The 22,035-nt window shown below is 41.6% G+C and overlaps 1 protein-coding gene across 1 annotated transcript in view; it reads left to right on the top strand.

Annotated features, from left to right (window-relative positions):
* LOC136872540 (sodium- and chloride-dependent glycine transporter 1) overlaps nt 1–22,035 on the top strand; it is a 189,994-nt gene that overhangs the window by 81,437 nt on the left and 86,522 nt on the right. The window contains exon 8 of the mRNA XM_067146341.2: nt 19,450–19,574. Within this exon, the coding sequence (XP_067002442.2) occupies nt 19,450–19,574 (125 nt within the window). The remainder of the gene's footprint in view (nt 1–19,449; nt 19,575–22,035) is intronic.

The raw sequence follows: 22,035 nt of genomic DNA on the forward strand, positions 1-22,035 counted from the left end.
ATCTTACTTTGTCCGAACCAGGGGCAGTATTACGTGTTTTTGATAGAACAGTATGAATTTCAGAAGCTGTGATGGGTGCGTTTAGGAGGGGGGGGGGGGTGTGGTGGGGGTGTGTGTCACTGAAGGGGTAAGAATTGGAGATGATCTAATATTGTTGTAGAGAGAATTGTCTGTTAATCAGAAATATTTTGAGGTTTGGAAGTTGAATCTAATTGCAAAGTGTTTATCTTTAGTTTTTCCTTGGTGTCGGTGGAGGCTATGCCTTGATGGATAATGGGGTAATGAGGAGTGCGTTGTTGGCCAAGAAGAGAAGAAAGGCGTCGCCAGTATTGGGATGGATGAACATGTAGGTCGTTGAGGGTGGTGCATGTTTTAGTCCAGGATAAGCGTTTGTGAACGATGAGATAATTCCTTATTGTACGCAGTGTCTGACGATGAAGGCGTAGGAAATAGGGGTCACGGGATTGGGCATAGCGATGTAGGTAATTTTGGGAAAGTTTTTGTAGCTGGATAAATTTAGGGGGGAGTCGAGGTTTAGACGGGGAGTGAAGCGTAATAGGAATGTTTGCCATAGATGCTTTTGTTATAGTGGAGTGGAGGAGGTCTTGAAGACTATCAACTGAAGATTGATCTGATAGTGATAGGGGAGCTTTTTTAAGGGATTTAGATATGTCAAGACGATAGGAAGCTCAGTTTGCCTGAGATAAGTTGGGTGTTGTTATAGGGGGAGGACATGGTGGAGAAGAAGAGGTAGTAGGGAATTGTAATAAAATTGGGAGATGATCGCTACCAACACTGGGGAGAAGGGAGATGTTGATAAGGTGAGGAAGTGAATTATGAGCTATAATGGCGTCTGGGGTGGTTTGTGACGCAGGTCGTGACGGGCCTGGGAGATGAACCAGGGATAGGTCCAGGTCTTCTAGGAGAGTGTGGAGAGCATTTATTTCATGGGTTTTTCTATCAGTTAAGTTTAGGTCGGCCATAAGGATGAAGTGGGGGAAAACTTGGCTCAGGTGTTTAATGTAATTCAGTGGGAGAGGCTGGTTGTTACGTATGTAAATTGTGGCGAGGTTTAGGATACGGGAACGAAAATAGATTGTTGCAGCGATGGCTTCTTGATAATGGGGGCCTAGGTTCTTGATGCGAGAGAGCTTTTAATTGCTATTACTGAGCCTCTTTTGGCTCGGTTATTTGGGTGGTCTACACGGTAAAGATTGTAGCCAGGAAGATTGGAGGGAATATTTGGGCGGAGCATAGTTTCATTGAGAAGAATGGTGTGGGTTGGATGTTGTTGGATCAAGGTTTGGAGGTGGTGGCGTTTCTTTAGGAAGTATTGAATATTTAGAAAAAGAATGGAGATTGGGTGGCCATTTAGATTTTGGTTGCGAGTATCCATTATACCAGTGTTTCAAGACGGGAGAATTTGAAATGGGAATTTAGTCCGGAGTGAGTGGCGACGAAATGGAGATTTAGAGCCTGGTTGGCGGCAGCTTGCAGGTGAGATAATACCAACTCTCTATGGAAAGGGAATAAGTTCATCAACGATAGGGTGGTGAAGCGAATTATATCTTACATGGTAGGTGGAGGGAATTGGGAACGGGCCGGTTCAGTTGGAGGGTCAATTGTTCTGATTGGGGCGACGAATTCTGGCTTGTTTTCTGGGGTGGGGGAGGTTTTGCCTTGCATTATCTGGAGTATGTAGGCTGACCTTCACAGCATATGTTACAGCGAGGGGGGGATGCTGTGTTTGAACATTTATTAGTTGCGTGGGGTTGAGAGCAGTGGCCGCATGTAGGGGTAGTGGCTTTACAATCTGAGGTTTTATGAACATTGTATTGTAAGCATCTCTCGCAACGAAGGGGTTGGGGGGGGGGGGAGTGCTTTCGATGGCTCAACCTTGTGGTGATGACGATAGATGGAAACCCCATTACTTAGTAATCTGTCGACATCTTCGGTGGTGGGGAGAAGAACCCTAACCATGAAGGTTGGGCCAGAATCATTGCGGATGCGGAAGACTTTTCTTGCTGGGATTCCTTCGGAGTTCAATTCTGCTAGAATTTCTGCTTCTGGAATATCGGGATCTACACCTACAGCTAAATAAGCTGTGTCTTGGAGGGGGAGGAGGAGTCTTTTGAAGTGGTGGGGTTTTGGAGCCAAGTTGGTGGGCTGCTATTGAGTTTATTAGGAGGTTTGCCGCATGATCAGTGTTTAGCTTGATAAGGTATCCGTTGTTGGTGGGTCGTATGTTCGCTATTTCTTCTCTTTTTATGTTGAATTGTATGAGAGTACGGAAGATTTTAGGGGAAGATCTAAATTCTGGGGCTGGATTGGAGAGAAGAAAGATGTGATTGCCTTGCGGTGGTTTTTGTAAGAATTTGGGGTTTATTATAGGGCGGTGGGTTGCAGAGAGAGGTGGAAATTCAGTAATGGAGGCTGTATTTGGGGAAGTTGCTATTTCCATTTCCCGTATGTTTGCGGAGTTGGGTTCACTAATGGGGGGGGGGGGGGGTTCGGAGTGGTAGGAGAATAATCTATGGCGAACTTACGGGTTGCTGGTTGGTCTTCCTGAGGGAGTAAAGAGGCCCCTCTTTTAATCTGGGACCTTTGTGGTTCAGGAGGGGGTAGTATAGGGATATGACGGGAGGGGGCAGGGGCTGGGCACATGGTGCTTGTAGGATGAGATGAAATGGTGTTTGAAGTGATGGATTGGGCTGATATGGAGGTGGTAGTGGTGATAGTGGTGGTGGTGGCTTGATAGGGGAGAGGGAACATGATTATGGGAGATGATAAACTAGAAACAATCCTATAGTAGGATCCCGAGAAATGGGATTTTTTCAAGAATCTGGAGTCCCGAAGAATGGGAAGCTCCTGGTGGTGGGGTTTGTTAATACAACATTCCCGGGGTGAAACCCCACAGTATCACTCGGTCCGCCTGTCAGACCACTTATTAAAAGCTATGAACTCTGTGGCTGATTTCGGCGTAGGGATACTGTTGGAATTTTTAGAGAGGCTTAACTAACTAGTTCCGAAGTATGGAACTAGCGTTATGCTTTCTTGGCTCGGCAGAGGCGCTGTGTTATAGATGTATGGAGCACCTTAGTCGAAATAAAAATATATTTTGTGATGTTATATTAGTTCTCAGACTATACTGCTACTCAATCCAATACACCTTTAAGCTTGACTGACATCAAGAAGGGAGATGCACACAGTGTAGCAATTCCACCTCATTATATAGTGAAGGCTACGGTCCTCTGCTCACCTATTGGTCCGCCGTTCTGGAGGGGCGGTCGCTGATTGGCTGTTCTTCGGCTAATGATTGAAGCATTAACGAGCCCGATGTAACAAAGCCTATTTGCTACTAGAAGGCCTGGACAAGCCGACATATGTCTGGGCGAACAAAGTAGTTCAGGCAATGGCCGCTTGGTTCGCATTTATGCTCTGTTGTTCTCATGTTCTGTCTATAACCTCACATTGAAGATTCATACAGTAACGCGAAAAATGCATTTTTATTATCATTATGCTCGGTGTGAATCAGATATAAATACATAAAACAACTTAAAACACACTACACTTAATAGATTTCTTTCATTTGCACTTGTTTATCGCACAAGAAAAAAGAATAGTGGAATAAATAGAAGTACTCACCCGATTTTTCCCTGTTTCTATAATTTCAACACTTTTATGCTCCGAGGCTTTCTGTTGAATTTGTTTAATAAATCACAATCCATTAATCACTTTATTTGCATAGTTATCGAGAACAGGTCTGAAAATGTTTGTAAGTATAACGTCTGTGATGTGTGCTTGATCACAGCCGTGGAACTAATAATAATAATAATAATCGTATGGCCTCAGCTACCGTTTGCAGACATTTCAATTTGACGCCATCTGGCTGTCTGCTCGTCAATTTCGACGTTCCGTTTTACTCTAGGCCCCCACTAGGTGGCAGACCGAGTAAACCGAAACTCTCTTGGGCGTCTATGGCTGAGATTTAATTAATTTTGTCGGGTAAACACCAAATGTGTCACCAGAGATCTTTTACATGCCGACATCGTACGACATGGAGTGTCGAATAGACTTTTTTCCGCCCTTCGAAAATCCGACTACCTCTGCCGGGTTTGAACCCGCTATCTTGGGATCCGGAGGCCGACACTCTACCGCTGATCCACAGAGGCAGCTAGCCGTGGCACTGAAACGTCTCTTTAAACTTCGGATCGATAAGTAATTTCAGCTTTCGGACAATGTTACATTTTCTGAGATATCCTAACGCCCCCGTTGTAAATATCAATACGTTTTTTAAGAAGAAGGCCAATTATTTACGTGAAGGGTAGCGCAAAGCTCCCCGATCTTGCACCCTTCTTAAACACATTAGTGTAATGTCCGTTACACAAGACGATTTCTGTTCCAAACAAGATCCACAATTTGTCTTCTCCTCTGCGACCCTGGATAAATTACCGCCGACCATATGCAGATAGCTCCATGGAAACTGGTTATTCTGTAAAATGAGAAAAAATTATGAAGAGGTCAGCGATCATTTAAACGAACATGCATAACACAGCGTAATCGATATTAAAATAAACCAATTACCTCGAATAGGCACGTCGAATAATTCCAAAATACTTCCAGATATAACAGCAGAGATGGAAATATCACTGGCTGCTCTCCGCCTAATGGTGTCCATTAATCTGAACTTCTGAGATTCCACATTGGAAGTGTCAGAAGGATTGCTCATACCACATTTCAAAGTCGTCTCTAATGCATACAAACACGAACTAGCGTCCATCATATCACTGAATCCTTCATTCCTTCTTAAATGACTAAATAACAGTTCAATGTCATCACAAAATACTGGAAATACTGAGAATCCATTTCAAAGCAAGTACTTTGTACACTTTACCGTTGAATATGTTGTAATCATAAGAGCTTCATATGTTTCTTGACTTCTTCGTCTTCTTCTTCTTCGTCTTTTCCCGCTCATGCGGGGTCGACGTTTTTGACAAGTCTTTTCCATTTCCCTCGGTCCCAAATGGTGTTTTCAGTTAACTACTTTTCTGCGAAGTCTTCCCGCACGCAGTCTATCCATCTTCTTCCAGGTCTGCCTCTCTCCCTCCTGCCCTTCACCTCCAAGTCAAGCACTCTTCTTACTACACAGTTCTCATCCCTGCGCTTATTGTGACCATACCAGAGCAACCGCCTTTCTTAAAGTTTCTGTGATGCTTGAGTTACCTTAACACTGCCTCGTATGAAGCTGTTCTTGATGTGGCCTTACCTAGTAACACCACACATCCATCGCAGCAGTTTCATTTCGGCTACATCCAGCCGTTTATTTTATTGGCCAAGTTTCTGCTCCGTATATCATGGCAGGTCTCACCACACTTTTGTAGGCTCTCCCCTTCACTTGGACGTTTAGTGTCCTGTTAGAAAGGACACCAGACAGCCTGAATTCGGCGTGTAATTTCCATATCTACGTTGCCATTATCAGATACAGTTGATCCAAGGTACTTGAAACTATTACTTGCGAGGAGTTGATTTCTATCCATTTTCACACCATAATTTTCCTTTCCACCGAGGCACAAGTATTCCGATTTATTCCGACTGATTTTAAGACCCCTATCCTCCAGTGCTTTTCTCCAGTGTTCTAGTTTTGGTTCAAGTGCTGCATAGTACGATGTCATCTGTAAAAAGCATGCACCAAGGAGCTGCCACTCTAAGGCTTTCAGAGAGAACATCCATTATCAGATCAAAGATATAGGGACTCAGTGCAGATCCTTGATGGAGACCAACTTCAACTGGTATGGTTTCAGTTAGCCCTACACTGCTTCTAACTTGCGTCTTTGCCCCATGGTACATATTTTGAATGATGCACACATACTTCTCTGGTACTCCCTTGGATCTCATGCATCTCCATACTTCTTGGCCGGGCACACGATCATAAGCCTTCTCTAGATCAATGAACACCATATGTAATTCTTTCTTCTTTTCTCTGTGTCTTTCCATAAGCTGTCTTAGAGAAAAAATGGCATCTATGGTTCCTTTCCCTGGCATAAATCCAAATTGTTCTTCTCCTATTATTGTCTCCTGCCTAAGCCTACTTTCAATGACGTTTTCCCAGATCTTCATAGTGTGCGACATGAGTTTTATTCCTCTGTAATTTGCACAATCCTGAATGTCCCCCTTTTCTTTACAAATGAGAATTATGGTACTCTTCCTCCATTCATTGGGCATTATTTCCTCTTGGAGTATTTGTTGGAATAGGTTTAGCAACATATCTATTCCCTCTTCTCCCAGGCATTTCCAGGCTTCTACAGGAAATTCACCGGGACCCGTTGCTTTTCCACTTTTCATTTTCTTCATAGCAGTTACAAACTCTATCACGCATATGCCAGTTGTTACATTATAATTTGGAATACCATCTTCAAACACAAGCCGTTCATTCTCCTCATTAAGCAGCTTTTTAAAATACTCCTCCCATCTCTTCTTAATTAGGTTCTCATTTTGAATTACCATTCCTTGTTCATGCTTCACTTGCTTGATGTTTGTAAGATTTTTTGATGCAATTCTGAACAGGTTAGCCTCGCCCTGTTTGGTTTCTAAATTTTCGTAGACCTCATTCCATGCCAGTGCCTTTGCTCATCCAATAGCTCTTTTCGCAGTTTTATTTGCTTGCCTGTAGTGTTCTCTATCTTCGGCCATTCCAGATTCTTTCCGGGCTTTCTTGGCTTGTTTTTCATCTTGATCGCATTCTGGACCTCATCGTTCCACCCCCCCTGTGGGTGGAGGTGGTAGAATAACACCCACGATATTCCCTGCCTGTCGTAAGGGGCGACTAAAAAGGGCCTCAGGGGCTCTGAACTTTGGAGCATGGGCTGGCGACCACGGGGCCCTTAGCTGAGTCCTGGCATTGCTTCCACTTACTTGTGCCAGGCTCCTCACTTTTATCTATCCTATCCGACCTCCCTTGGTCAACTCTTGTTCTTTTCCGACCCCGACGCTATTAGGTTTGTGAGGGCTAGGGGGTCTTTCATTTTCACGCCCTTCGTGGCCCTTGTCCTTTGGCCGATATCTTCAATTTTCGAAGTGTCGGACCCCTTCCATTTTTTCTCTCTGATTAGTGTTATATAGAGGATGGTTGCCTAGTTGTACTTCATCTTAAAACAATAATCATCACCACCATCATCGTTCCACCACCATGTTTCTTTATCAAGTGGAGCGTCTTTCCCAGATGTCACACCCAGAACTTCCATACCAACTTTCCTGATAGTTTCAGCGTTTACTGTCCACCATTTCTGAACACCTTTCACTAACTGCGTTTCTTGGATCACCTTTTCCTTGAATTCACTTCCCAAAATTGGGTCATTTAACCTCCACCATTTGATTCTTGGGGTCATTTTCCTTACTGCTCTTTACTTCATCCCTGCGCATTCATAGCCAAGCACTAGCACTCTGTGTTGTGGAGCCATGTCTTCCCCTAGTATGACTTTGCAGTTCTTTACCTCCTTCAGATGCATTCTTCTACACAAGAGGAAATCTATTCGGCTTTCCCATCCTCCACTTTTGCATGTCCATAGATGCCTCTCGCTTTTCTGGAAGAAGGTGTTACAACTCGCCAGATCTGAAGCCAAGGCAAAATTTATCACTCTCTCACCCTCTTCATTTCTTGCATCAAATCCCCAACCTCCATGCACTCTTCTCAATGATCCTTCTTTCGCACTGGTTCCCACATGACCATTCAGATCTCCACCCAAGAATACTTTTTCATTTGCTGGTATGTTGGAAAGTTCTTCTTCCAGGTCTCTCCAAAAATCATCCTTTTCTTCCTCTTCACAACCAACTTGTGTAGCATAAGCACTTATAATTGTGAACTCTTCCCCAAGGCACAGCTTCACACTCATTATTCTATCATTTCTTCTGTTTACACTGACCAGACAGGTTGCGAAGTCATTTGAAAGGATAATTCCAACACCATTTCTACCTGCACTGTTTGCACCACTGTACAGCAACTTAAAACCACAGCCAAGCACTCTTGCTTTTTTACCCTTCCACCTAGTTTCTTGAACACACAGAATTCCAATCCTTCTCCTCATCATTAGATCCACAACCTACCTACCCTTCCCCGTCATAGATCCAACATTCAGGGTTCCATTTCTCACCTGAACTTGCTTCTTTAGCCAGGCCCGCCCATGACCCGGTATCCTTCGCTCATTTCTCACAAGGGGCATTCGGAATCCTTGCGCGTCGCTTCTGGGGCACACCCTAGCAGTTTCCGAGTCTAATCTTGTAGATCTTGTCATATTTGTATGGTTTTGGCTATTTAGTTTTAAAGCCCGATGCCCTTCCTGTCGCCAACCCGTTTCCAACTTTCCGGGGATAAATTATGTAACCTCCGTGTCTAGGCAACGCCGTGAAGAACATACAATGTGCCTGTCTTCTTCATGGTTTCCATGGTAGTCTCAACAAATTGATTAATATGGCTGACACTTTAGGTAAGATTGTAAACGAGATATCAAGTGCCTTTCTTCGGACTGTTATCTATGGATCAATTTTCGCTTAAAACAAAATGGCTGCAAGTTATGACACAAAAGTGGTGCAATGTTTGTGTCTAAAAACACTATTAAACGATGATATACTTACAAGATAACATTAACCCGTCTTAAATACATATTATATTGTCTTGAACACTGCCAGGAAACCATAAATGAAGTATTGTTCTTTCTTAAAGATGTAAATACGGCGCACCCAAGCTACACACGATCAGATCGTCAGATGTTCATTTGTTTCTTGCATATGATACAGTCTTTGTTCATGTTCACTTGAAATTAAAGTTTCTCCATAATGAAGAATAAAAAATGCTGGACTCAAAAATGAGGAACAGGGGTCTGCTTTCTTCATTAGGATGTTTTATTTCAGGCAAGATTGGACATTCACACAACTCTTTCATCATATTCGAATTCACAGAGCAATTATCTGTCACTAAGCGTAGGATTAGAAATCCAGTTTCTTCTACTTCGCTGATTACTTGCATGATAAGTTTTAACAGCTGACTGCCAGTTAACTGCCTACTGAAGTAAAATGCCAGCGGTATTCTGATGTTAGTTGACAAACCACGGAATAAAAATCCGAGTAGCCTGTTAGCCACAACTTTACCTCGGCCCAAGTCCTCTATTTTATTTTCCGAAAATCATAGGAACTGGTCCTTTTTACGGTAATATCCCACTCTGGGTTTGATTGCCATCTCGTCAATAACGAGAGACCGCAATTTTTTTCTGGACATTCTGGACATTCCAAATTTCTGCATACGGGATGTAGTCTTTCATTTATTAAAGATGTGGCTCCCGTTTCTCCATTAGAGAAGCCAATGTACATTTTTAGTGTTTTCGGATGAGGGATTATGAGGCAGTTTATAGATATTATGAAACGGTATCCTGTCGGAGCTTTCCTACGCGAAAGTGTACACATTTCAAGAGTTGTTTCGCCGTATAAAGTGTGTGCTTTACTATAAGCTTCAATTTGTTCGATTAGAAACAGTGTCTTTATCACCCCATTTTCTCCGTCTTTCTGAATTTTCTATACTTTCTCTTCAGAGGAGACTTCTGTTTCTTATTAGATTTTAGCTTTTTAATTTCGTCTCCGTCCATTGGCCAGCAATCTATTTTCTTTTGATTGATCGGTGAACTACATCCCTCACAACTGGATCTTTCCTACGCTTAAGAATATTTTTCTTATGATCATGGAAATTATTAAAAACTGTCGGCACTTTGTCGGGGAGCAGAATTCTTCTCGCAGCACTTACACTGTAATCTGATTCGACAAAGTGCAAGCTTCATATTCTGGAGCTATCATTAGGAGCTAATAGAGATCCTTTTCTGCTGCCCTGTCGAGAAATAGCAACCTTCCATTTCTCCCGTAAACTCGAATCTTTAGGAAAAATATGAAAATTTATATTTGTGTCTTTCTTCGCTGTGTCAGATGTGCAGTTAGGCACGCAACAATAAACCATCTTAATCTACAGAATGGAAAGAGAAACTTGCCGGTAATTTGGAAGCACATAACCAAACGAATGTTAAACGCATCTCAGCAACCATCCACATATTGCAAATCGTGAGACCAAATAAATTAAAAGCCGACAAAACTTTTCATATTTTCTGTTAGATAAGGCCTTACCATATAAACTGAAGTTTAATACGTTATTTCTTCACATAAAATACGCTGCAGTAACACACGTAATCATAAAATTCGCGCCAAACAACAGAACATAAACGCGAACCTAGAGGTGGAAATGAGAAAAACTATTACCCCGCTTTTAATGCAAGAAATTGGCTTTCTGTCCAGGCCTTCTAGCATCTAGTAGGCTTTCGATGTACAATGACCTGCCTTGGCGGAGACAGACAACTGATCACTCGTTGCTTTTTCTGGTCTTCTGCGATCATCGTGTACTCCAGGACTGGAAACAAGGCTTTGTTTACCCGTTCAGATTCCTCCTTATGGTTGAAGCTATTGGTGTGGTTCAGGATTTCGATGGCTTCCCTTTGCAGCCGGGCGTAATACGATACAGTCAGTACTTGACAGTACTTTGGTATCGCTGTACTGTATGTCATGACCTGCTAGGAGCGAGTGTCCAGCGACTGATGATATTCCTGCTTATCCCAGCCGGCTATGTCTGGTAAGCTCTTTCAGTCGTGTGGCGATGCCGCGTTTGGTAGCTTCTATGTATACCTGGCCCCAACTGCACGGGATCTTGTAAGACACCTGCTGTGGAGAGAGGATGGCGCTTGTCTTTAGCAGACTTTAGTAGTTCCTGGATTTTCTTCGTTGGCCTGTACGCGGTTTTTACCCCATGGGACTCAAGTAGCCTCACTATTCTACCAGTTGTTTTCCCACTATACGGCAGAGAGGCTTTAGTTGTCGGCTGCCCCTCTCCTTTCTCCCTGGTTGTTGGACATCTGGGATAGAGTGCTCGTTGGATATCTTTATGGCTGTACCCGTTAGCGAGTGGGGCCATGTTGAGGTGGCTGAACTCTTCGCCGAGGTTGACAAATTCTCCTAGCACTGTCGGCTAGCGTCTAAATCACTTTTTATTTTTGTCGTGGGTGGAGGTTGGACGTCTTCTGAAGGGAGCGGTCTGTGCGGGTCGGCTTGAGGTACACTGTGTGTCTCAAGTTTAAATCGGCCGTCTTCATTCATCGAAATTTTATGACTGCCATTTCGTTAAAATTATAATTCTTGCAATTAGGACTGGCTGACATTTGGATATATATTATGACAGACTATATCTAAAACTCTCGACTAAAGCTTTGAACTGTTTAAATATGCTCCGCACTACTTATTTGTGGAAAACACGACAAACCGGAAGTTAAGAGTGAATAAAAATTGGAATTATCAGGCATTAAACCAACATTGCAGAACCAAGTGCATATAAGCATCCTCATTGGTTACACTGAGTGATTGATGTCATGGATATTATAATTTTGCGTCTTGATTTTAATTAATTTTAAATAAAATATAAGATTTTGTAACATAATTTATATTTGTTTCATTTCAAAACTGAGAGGGATGTTCCATGGAATTTTTCAACAGGTCTGCGGACTGAAACATTTAGGAGCCTCAGGTTGGATGAAGTGTTCGAAAATTGTACGAAACTGAAATTGTTTAGAAAATTAACGATGCAACATCTTTACAATAAATATATATATTTGAACTCTACCTAAGGAATTTCTCAAGTAAAATATTTTGAATCAGTAAATGCTACATGTTGCTTTAAGTGAGGAAAGGGAAATACTCTGGGGGATGAAAGTACTAGTCATTGAGAACAAAAACCAGCATATGAACATGAGGCCCGTACCGAACGGTTGTAAAAATAAACCTGTTTGAAGGTAAACGTTGAAAAACCTGTACATTTCGTGTTACTATGGAAGTAACACCTAAATCGTGAGACATTAGCTATAACACAATATTTTCATTTCTTGTCAGGTCAAGTTGTACTCTGCTGACAACGATCTTACAGTGGATTATCTCAAATTCCACCGTCTACCCCCCTCCCTGTGGTTGGGGCTGGAGAATAACACCCACGGTATCCCCTGCTTCGTAAGAGGCGACTAAAAGGGGTCCCAAGGGCTCTGAACTTTGGAGCGTGGGTTGGCGACTACGGGGCCCTCAGTTGAGTCCTGGCATTGCTTCCACTTACTTGTGCCAGGCTCCTCACTTTCATCTATCTTGTCTGACCTCTCTTGGTCAACTCTTATTCTTTTCCGACCCCGACGCTATTTGGTTTGCGAGGGCTAGGGAGTCTTTCATTTTCACGCCCTTCGTGGCCCTTGCCTTTCTTTGACCGATATCTTCATTTTTCGAATTTTCGGATCCCTTCCATTTTTCCCTCTGATTAGTGTTATATAGAGGATGGTTGCCTAGTTTTACTTCCTCTTAAAACAATAATCACCACCACCACCACCACCACCGTCTACCTCAATGTATTTCTCAATTCGTTAAAGATGTTGCTTGTAGAAGACCATCCTAACGGTCCTGTACGCCGACAGAAGCATCCATTTTGCGAAAGAATAGTTATTTTCGTGTATTCACTTTCCTTCTGTAGACCTCACCCGTGACCCAACTCTACAGACAGAAACAGCACTAGTAACACAACCAATACGGTGATGAACTGCAGCGTTGAAGGCACAATAATCAGCCTGTCAGCTGTGTAAGTTATCACGCTTCCATGGCAATGCACCGCCACTACGACTGTGCAGTTACTTGTAGTCTTGTTGTAATTTATACAAGAACATAAAATTAATAAAAGAGATCTTTCAACGTTTAAATTATACAGGACGATCTCGGCATTAGTTCGGTAGGCTATATGGGAAATCTGCCATAACCTATGCCGACATTGGCAGTGGTTGAAGATTTTCGTCAGATGAGATGAATAGTGTTCCGAGGTATCTGTGGAACAGCAGGGGTGAAAGAAGGTGTGGGCTGGAATGGGTCTAACTACAAGCCGAGATATGAATTAAAATTTCATTAAAGGTTATACTTTCAAAATTTAACAAATTTCCACATAGAATTTCAAGGTTTAACAATTAACCACAAGTCAACAAATAATTGATAATCAGGTACAAGATCAGGAAAAGCCAAGATTTAGAGACAGTATCATAATCCGGGCTTCGAGCCCCAAGTTTAACAATTTCTGAGCTCTCAGCTCACAGACACATATTACAAAAGGGCAGAAAACCCTTAATTACATCGAGCACTTGCTCCCTCCTAGTAATGTCAAGCCTCCTAAAGGCACCTTTCAAAACACCAGAAAGAGCTGACCCGTTCTCAATCTTTCAAGCCTATTCAAGGCAATACTTTAATTTACAATCATTTGCCATCAAGGCACAACTTACAAGAATTAAACAGGGGTATCTCGTACCCAGCCTACAGGGCCTTAAAGGAAAATAATTTAATTTAAATGGCCCTAAATGCAAAAAAGGGAAAGGAGGCGTGAATTAGCACTCCTAAATATACCTTTTAAAACCTACGAGGCACTAGGCCGATGACACAGGGGCTATTCCCAAGCTAGGGAGGTGACTCGTATAAGATGAATAATTTAACACATTAATGAAGAGAAGAAAATCGGTTATGAAAACGTAGTCACCTCAAATCAAAAATGAAGGGGAGCTCGAGAGAGTAAAGCACTCTCTAGCCCCGATTTACAGTTAAAGTAATAAGAAAATATTTACATAAGCCGGCACTAAGTTACATTTTTAAACAGGTAGGTTACATTGAAAAGATTTCGAACCTTCCCTGAGGGTTAAACCGCTGAGCTAGCAAGAAAAAAAGATGTTACGCGTCCATTACCTTGTTGAAGAGCTGCTGCCCGAAGGAAGAGGCGCTACCCGCCCCCTGCTATACTTCCATACACTAAGCTAGATGTTGCTGAAGTGGCGAGGAGCCGTGAAAATCAGCAGTTTTTAAAGCCTCAGGGAAAGTTCGAGACCTTTCCTGAATAAAACAACCACACCCACTAAATTTTATTGGTCGCTTAAAGTTATACATCAAAATCGAAGAAGAACCCTATGATTGTTTGGAAATTAATTGCAGAAATGACTGATTGGCTAAGTTCAAAACTGGCTGAAAGAAAATCTTAATATTACCAACCCACAAATGAAAGAACGAAATTTAGTTCTAGGAAAACTTATGAGTACAAAATATCTTCAAGAAAAGTTCCTTCACTTCGCACCAGGGTGCAGGATCATAGTTTCTGGTAGAGACATCTGTGAGAGAATGTCCACACTTCTTGATAATTAGTAAACAAAACAGTTCGAAATTAACACAGTGACATCTTCTGAGAAACGGTTGGGTTAATTCAGTTTTTAAAGTTCAGAGTTTCTGCTGTAGAGGAGTACTTTAAGGCGGAAAATTCAAATGTGCGGCGTAGAGGTGTACCAACCGGTACAAATAGTATATATTGCACCCGCCTATCGAGCGGTCAGTGCCAAGTTATCCCGGTAACTCAATTTCTTCTCAGGGTATTCCATCTATCGCTCATAAAATTTGTGATTTTATATGGTTAGTTTTTTTTTACGTGGTTTCGCTAATTGCTTTACGTCGCACCGACACAGATAGGTCTTATGGCGACGATGGGACAGGGAAGGGCTGGGAGTGGGAAGGAAGCGGCCGTGGCCTTAATTAAGGTACAGCCCCAGCATTTGCCTGGTGTGAAAATGGGAAACCACGGAAAACCATCTTCAGGGCTGCCGACAGTGGGATTCGAACCTACTATCTCCCGGATGCAAGCTCGCAGCCGCGCGCCTCTACGCGCACGGCCAACTCGCCCGGTTTACGTGGTTTCGTAAGAGACTCGGTCTGTTGAAATGCACCTCATGGGAATACCTGTACGCTCAAGTAAGGACCTGTGGCCGAAAACCTCAAAAAGAATCTCTTTCTTTTTGTCAATCTCATCAATTACTTCTATCTACAAAACTTATTAGCTAACTTACAAACTAGCCGTTACCCAAAAGGAATTCAAAACATAGGCACTTTCTAAAAGAAAATATAAGATAATTTATTGAATAAATCGTGTTTAATGTAAGTTAATGCGAATTCTGGGTAGTATTATCTTAATAATATTTAAGCATAAAAGATTAGAGTCAGCGCTGGCTCAAATAAAAATAAAATAATTAAGCTTTAAATTATTTACATTCTTTCTCATTTAATGTTCAAATTCATATTAGTTATTTACTTCTATATTCGTAGCCATGTTCCGAAATGTAATTGATTTTCTCCAATTATATTCAAGAGATCACTGAGCAATCACGGTCTCCATATAAATACTCGTTGTGAATACTGTCACGCTAATTATATAAATTATTTTCACCACGTTTAAGTCATCTCACTGTGATAAAAATGGATGATTTGCTAAATTGAAACGTAATAAAAATTAAATGGGATAAAGTCAGATTGCGAATGTAAATCTGATCATATCCTTACGTATGTATTTCCCAAACAAACTCTTGCGTGAATGTGAAATCGTAAAACTGCTCTCCAAATTTTCCATTCATAAATCTGAACTCTGATTATTTGGTCACTTATCTTGAATACGCATAAATAACAACTTACGGGCTAAGACAATACCTCCCTAGAGCCTACGACATATGGCTCCTAACTAACCATTATCCTATTATTTATATTTAAAACACTTCAATTGAAATCATATCTGTGTGAAAAGAAATGAACATCTATCTAACTGTTCAAGTAGTTTCCGATCCACACACTCCTCCATCAACGGCTCAATGTGCTTTAGCTAACTGCTCTTACTCAATATCTCTTATGTGTACGAGCTACACAACTCGTATGGACAGTACAGAATGAAATTAATACGTATTATATTGAAACATCACCGCACCAAAGAATATCACATGTATACTTAATCATGAGCCTAGTAAACCGTATATTAAAGAACTCTCTTATACTCGGTACATGTCATTTACCAATGTCAGATAAAAACTGTCACGATTCACAATTCTACCATAATACATGTCAATCTTACCTTAAAATGGTCATCTGCGCGATATTCACACTTTGACATATTCTTTCCATTTGACACAGAAACTCACCACATGTAAATCTAACACAACGTTTCCTCGGCGAATAGCAATTCTTTCTCTTACCGCAGAATATAAACAAACATCTATATTTCAAGTATTCCTTAATATGCTCCAATAAATAACCACATTTCAACACCATTCAAATATACATTATCATACCACCGGCATACATATTGCCGTATGCATATAGCCGAATACACCCAAAACTATATGCCAAACATTTTAGAATTGCCTTGTAATAAACGCATTTTAATAACCTCTTATCTTAAAAACAGCGGTTTGAGTTCAATGCCCTCTTTCTATGAAGAAAGGAATACGTATATTCATCTGTGTCGCGCAGGTAAATTCGTGACGTAATCTTTGTACAGGTAAACGAGGTAAACGAGATTAATCGAAATTTCACTAGTTATATAGACTCATTGCTATTAGGTCTTCACAAGTAACACTTCTTTCATTTACTCATGCTAGTTTCTACTGTATGTATGCAAGTGCGGTACCCTGTATATGATATAATAGAATTCTAATTCTACACTGCCATCTTATCTTATAGCCTTAAATATTTCACACTTCACTTTATATTTCACACACGTTCTTAATTAATTCATAAATATCACCAATTATTCAGCACATGCCGAAGTTAGATTGAGGGTGTAGATTGCAAGAAACTACTCTACTAAAAAAATGTATGGACTTAGCTCGTCAGATGCTGCGTTTGGTCTGGTTGTCCCTCCATTCCTTGGTTGTGGTTAGACCCTCTGTTAGGATCTGGATCTCTGGTTGGATAACGTCTTCCTGGTCATCAGCTGGTCACATGGCTCGCCGGTCCAATCCTCATCAGCTGGTCACATGGCTCGCCGATGCTCATCCTCATCGTCCAGTCCTCTGGCTGGCCGGTCCAATCCTCATCAGCTGGTCACATGGCTCGCCGATCCAATCCTCATCATCCTGTCCTCTGGCTGGCCGGTGCTCATCCTCATCGTCCAGTCCTCTGGCTGGCCGGTCCAATCATCATCAGCTGGTCCTCTGGCTCTCCGGTGCATATCCCCAGTTCAGTCCATCATGTAGATTTAGCAAACAGTCATCATTCCAAATCTGCAGACAGCGTAGAAAATTCCTTTTGCGGAGCAATCAGTCATGATATATTCCATAGTTCTACTGCTATTCTAAATGACGAAGTTTTCTTCGGTTGGAATAAGTTCTCCGTATATAGATATTAAGTTTATAACCACAGGGGTAACTTTCTTCTCATACGAAATTGTCGGTTCTGCAATATGGTGAGAGTGGTTGCTCACCGGACCCAAGTCAGACGTATCTCACCACAAATTATTTATTTCTATAATATATCGTCTCTTTATAACATACGCAGGTGAATTATTTTATCGGATGTTATCGCCGATTGTAAAACACTCAATATCTTCCTCAGGAGTTTAAGATAATCTTCCAATGTAAAGCTTGGCTTGTATTTGCGTCACTTCTGCAGTTGAAATTTTTAGAGTATATCTTTAAACAATCAATCCGCTGCTATATTTTTTCAAAACAATTCAAAATGAGCCTCTACTGTCCTGCAGTGTCTTCCAAATCAGTCCGTTCCGTGACGTGCATGGTCTCCTATATGCCGTATTAATAAGAAGTTCATTGCCTTAATAGATCGCATGGGCCATACCTTCCTACGCCGCCATTTTGTAAATGGTCTACGAGATGCGAACGGGCACAATATATTTACTACCAAACATTCCTCTTGAATGAAGCGCGATGCTTTTCATACTCTAACATTCTATCCAACACTAGACTGTCACCAGTTTGCATGAATAAATAATTTTGTTTTATTTTAATTTTTTTCCACTTAATTTGTTCAGAAAGGATGATTACCTAGTTGCATTTTCTCTTAAAACAAAAATAATCTGACTCCCATATACACTACCTGATCAAAAGTACCCTATTATTGGACGTTAACATGAGGTGGGTTCACCCTTCACATTTATGGTGGCTTTAACTCTGCAGGAGACACTTTCAGTGAGGTGTCTGAATGTCAGTGGAGGAATGACAGTCCATTCTTCCTCACGATCCGAAACCAGAGAGGTAGGGATGTTGCACGCTGGGGTCTGGAGGGAAGTCGAATTTCTGACTCATTCCAAAGGTGTTCCATTGGGTTCATGTCGGGACTCTGGGAAAACCAGTCCATTTCTGGAATGTTACTGTCCACAAACTATTGCCTCACACATGCAGCTTTATGACAGCGTGCATTGTTATGCTAATACAAACAATCAGCGTCTCCGAACCGGCCCTCTACTGTGTTCATATCCTTCTGTTTTCTTAAGCGCAATAAGAGGACCACACCTTAACCACGAGAAATATCCCGATACTCTAATACCACCTCCTCCGTACTTCACATGATTGCAGGTAACGTTCTTCAGACATTCACCAAACCCAAACACTTCCATCGGATTGCCACAGGGTATATCATGATTCATGACTCTAAATCACTCGTTTTCAGCCATCCACTGTCCAGTGGTGTCACTCTTTGTCCCAACTCAAGCGTCGCTTAGAACTGACTAGAGAAATGTTTGGTTTATGAGCAGCAGTTCGACCACTGTATCACATTCTTTTTAACTCCCGACGCATAGTCGTTGTGCTGGCTGGACTGTTGGTAACACTTTAGAACTCACGAGTGATTCCTTCCGCTGATTTCTTGCAATTTTTACAGCCACCCTCCGCAATGCTCGACGGTTCGTGTTTGCCATCAAATGAGAACTGCCTGGTCTTCATGTAGCTGCTGTTGTTCCTGCGCGTTTCCACTTCACAATCATATCACTAGCTGTCGACTTGGACAGTTTTAGAAGGGTTGAAATGTCCCTGATGGATTTGTTACTCAGGTGACATCCAATGACTAGTTCACGTTCGGAGTCATTCTGCTGTTACTACTTCTCTACTGACAACACAAAACTCCCCGCCTCCTTTTGTACTGGGGGGTCTCCCTCATATGATCAAGGATACGATTCCGCATTAGATAGGGGTGTCCGGATATTTTAATCAGAGAGTGTACGATGAATTCGATCCCTCTTCACATATGAAAGCACTGGAGCCCTGCAGTTATGGAGTAAGTTGTCCATCACAGAAACAGGAAGTGAATCAACTGTTCACAGAAAAACCTGCATTTGCAGGAGGTAGGCGGTCTGCCATCGCTGACGATATGCATAGGACATAGCAAAACGATGAGCTACAACCCGGGTGAAGAAAGTAATATTAGACGAAAAATTCCTCAATATTAAGAAACAGAGTAAAATAGTAAATATAAATTTATTACCAAACATTCTTCTTGAATGAAGCGCGATGATTTTAAAACTCTAACATTGTGTAATTTTGTGTGTTTCAGGGAATCAGTAAGCATACCTATCATTAACTGTGCAACAAGTATATTGTGTGGGTTCGTCATCTTCTCCGTTCTTGGATACATGTCGCACGTCACGGGATTACCAATCTCTGAAGTCGCGACAGAAGGTAATCGATGACAATCCGTGAGTATCGTAGTGTAATATTTCCATTGGTATATTGTCTGATTTGAGAATGTCTGTATGAAACTCCGGCAGCCTTTTGCTTATATATTTTCCGGGGTTGAGAATGAATTCGGGATGGAGACCATCAAAACCTGGCGCCTTTCCTGCTTTCATATCTTTAAGGACTATGGTTACTTCTTCTAGAATAGAAGGGGCCGAATATCCAGATTTTGAGAAGCTTAGTAATTTAAATGTAAATTATATTGAATGCAATTTGATTGGGTGTGACAACTTCAAATGTTCGATAGAACCGCTTACTACCAGCGAGCTTCCTGAAGAGGGACCATGTTTTTCTTCTCGAGGTACGGGGGTCCATAGATTCAAATCTCTTAGTACTCTTAGTACGCCTCGCAGTACCTAAGCTATGTAGTAGATCATCAGCCATCTCATGATCGTTACTTAAATAACATGCCCTACATAATTCTCGCATTCCTTCGTGTACCCAAGAACAAACTCCCTGGGATGGCCTCCTGGGACACACACTCCACTTCTTATAGCTTCAATAAAGCGCTTGTAATTAAACCTTGCCGGCGGAATCCATCCCACACATTTATTTTGGTTTTCTGAAACTAGTGTCCATGTCGTATCGTTGATGCTCCATCTAGAATGTGGAAATTACCTTATTATTGGGATACTATAGCCCATTTCAAGGATAATTGGCCGGTATAGGCTATATGGGAAATCTGCCATAACCTATGCCGACATTGGCAGTGGTTGAAGGTTTTCGTCAGATGAGACGAAACACAGATCAGGACTGTGGTCTGTCTTCGAAGCAGCTGATCGGAGCTAAAAATAACAAAAATTTAGCAATCCTTAAACCAGTCAAACCAAGCGACAAATCTCAAATCTATAGACCCACCGCTTTGTTTATAGTATGATCTACAAGCTTCCGGAAAGGCCGATTTACAACCGAATAAGCCATACAATTTTCGAAACCTTACCTGCTGAAAAATCAGGTTTTCGTCCACATCATAGCTGTAAAGATCGGGCCCTTTTTCTGACAACATTCATTGACGAAAATTTCCAGAAACATCAAAACTCTTCAGTAACCTTCGTTGATTTAACAGCAGCATGCCATATTGTGTGGAGACAAGGACTGACGCTCAAATTCTTGCGGAATATTCCTTTCTTAACAATTGGGAATCTTATCAGTATTATGCCCACCATAGAAGCTTCCATGTTCTAATTAGTAACAATGTTAACTCACCGAGGAAGCTTAATAACGGTCTTCCGCAAGGTTCTGTTCTGGCTCCTCTCTTGTTTAACATGTTTATAGCAGATATGCCAGAAACATCATGCAGAAAGTTTGGGTACGCTGATGATTGGGCCTTGCTGTTAGTCATCGAGTCATACAAGTTACATACAGAGGACACTCTAACCGAGGACCTATAAATTGTGAAGAAATGTGTTCTTAACTGGAGGTTACAGCCTAGTGCTACCAAGAGAGAAGTATCCTCTTTCCATCTGAATAAAAACCTTGCGAAAATAGAACTGCATGTCTATTTGAAAATGGACTACTTTCACGTAATAAATATCGCAATTATCTGGGAGCTACTTTAGATAGGACTAAGCTTCAAAAAACATCTTACTAAAATAACCGCCAAGATTAGAACCAACAACAGTATTCTGGAGAAACAGTGTGTTACGACGTCGGATTCATCAGTTTCTACACTTAGTATTTCTACTCGTGGGTTGAACTACGCAGTGGCCGAATATTGTACATGAAGCTGGTTGAACAGGTCAGGCTTGTTGATCCTTAACCAAACCATGCGTTCCTTCTCAGAGACAACCACATGCACACCAACATTCTGGTTGCCGATGTTACGTCACATAGCACCTCCAACAGCGAGGCAAGAAAACGGACTTATTACAGTGCACCGTACTATATGGAATAATCCTGCTCTCCTTGCGCATCATGATCTGCCTGATATTAACAGGAACACACTTCCCCTCTCATCACCCTCCCCTGAATACTGCAAGGTGACTTGTTGAAAGTGAATTCAACATGACAAATCGTTGGAAGCAATTGTGGGCGATCTCGCTACACCATAACAGCAAACTATTACATGCCGTACAACTAAGCCGCAAGGTTTAGAGCTATCCATAAAGATCGCATCTACTCTAAACAGAATCGGAACAAACTCTCACCAATATACAGATTTCCTTTAAAAATCGAGGAAAATTCTTTCTCCTGGATGAAACTACGGTGAAGAAAGACAAACTGTTCGCCACATTGTCCAAGATTGTCCACTACCAGCATTTTCAGGGGATTCAGATGAACTCTTCCTGGCTACAATAAACAATATTAATTATATAAAAGATGTAAATCTTTCATTGTGACCTTTGCTGTGTTCATTATTGTAAATAGTTAAATAGTTATCTTCTTAAGTTATGTTTCGCTCGTA

This window comes from Anabrus simplex, chromosome 4 (assembly GCF_040414725.1).
Source record: "Anabrus simplex isolate iqAnaSimp1 chromosome 4, ASM4041472v1, whole genome shotgun sequence".
In the NCBI taxonomy this organism is placed as follows: Eukaryota; Metazoa; Arthropoda; class Insecta; order Orthoptera; family Tettigoniidae; genus Anabrus; species Anabrus simplex.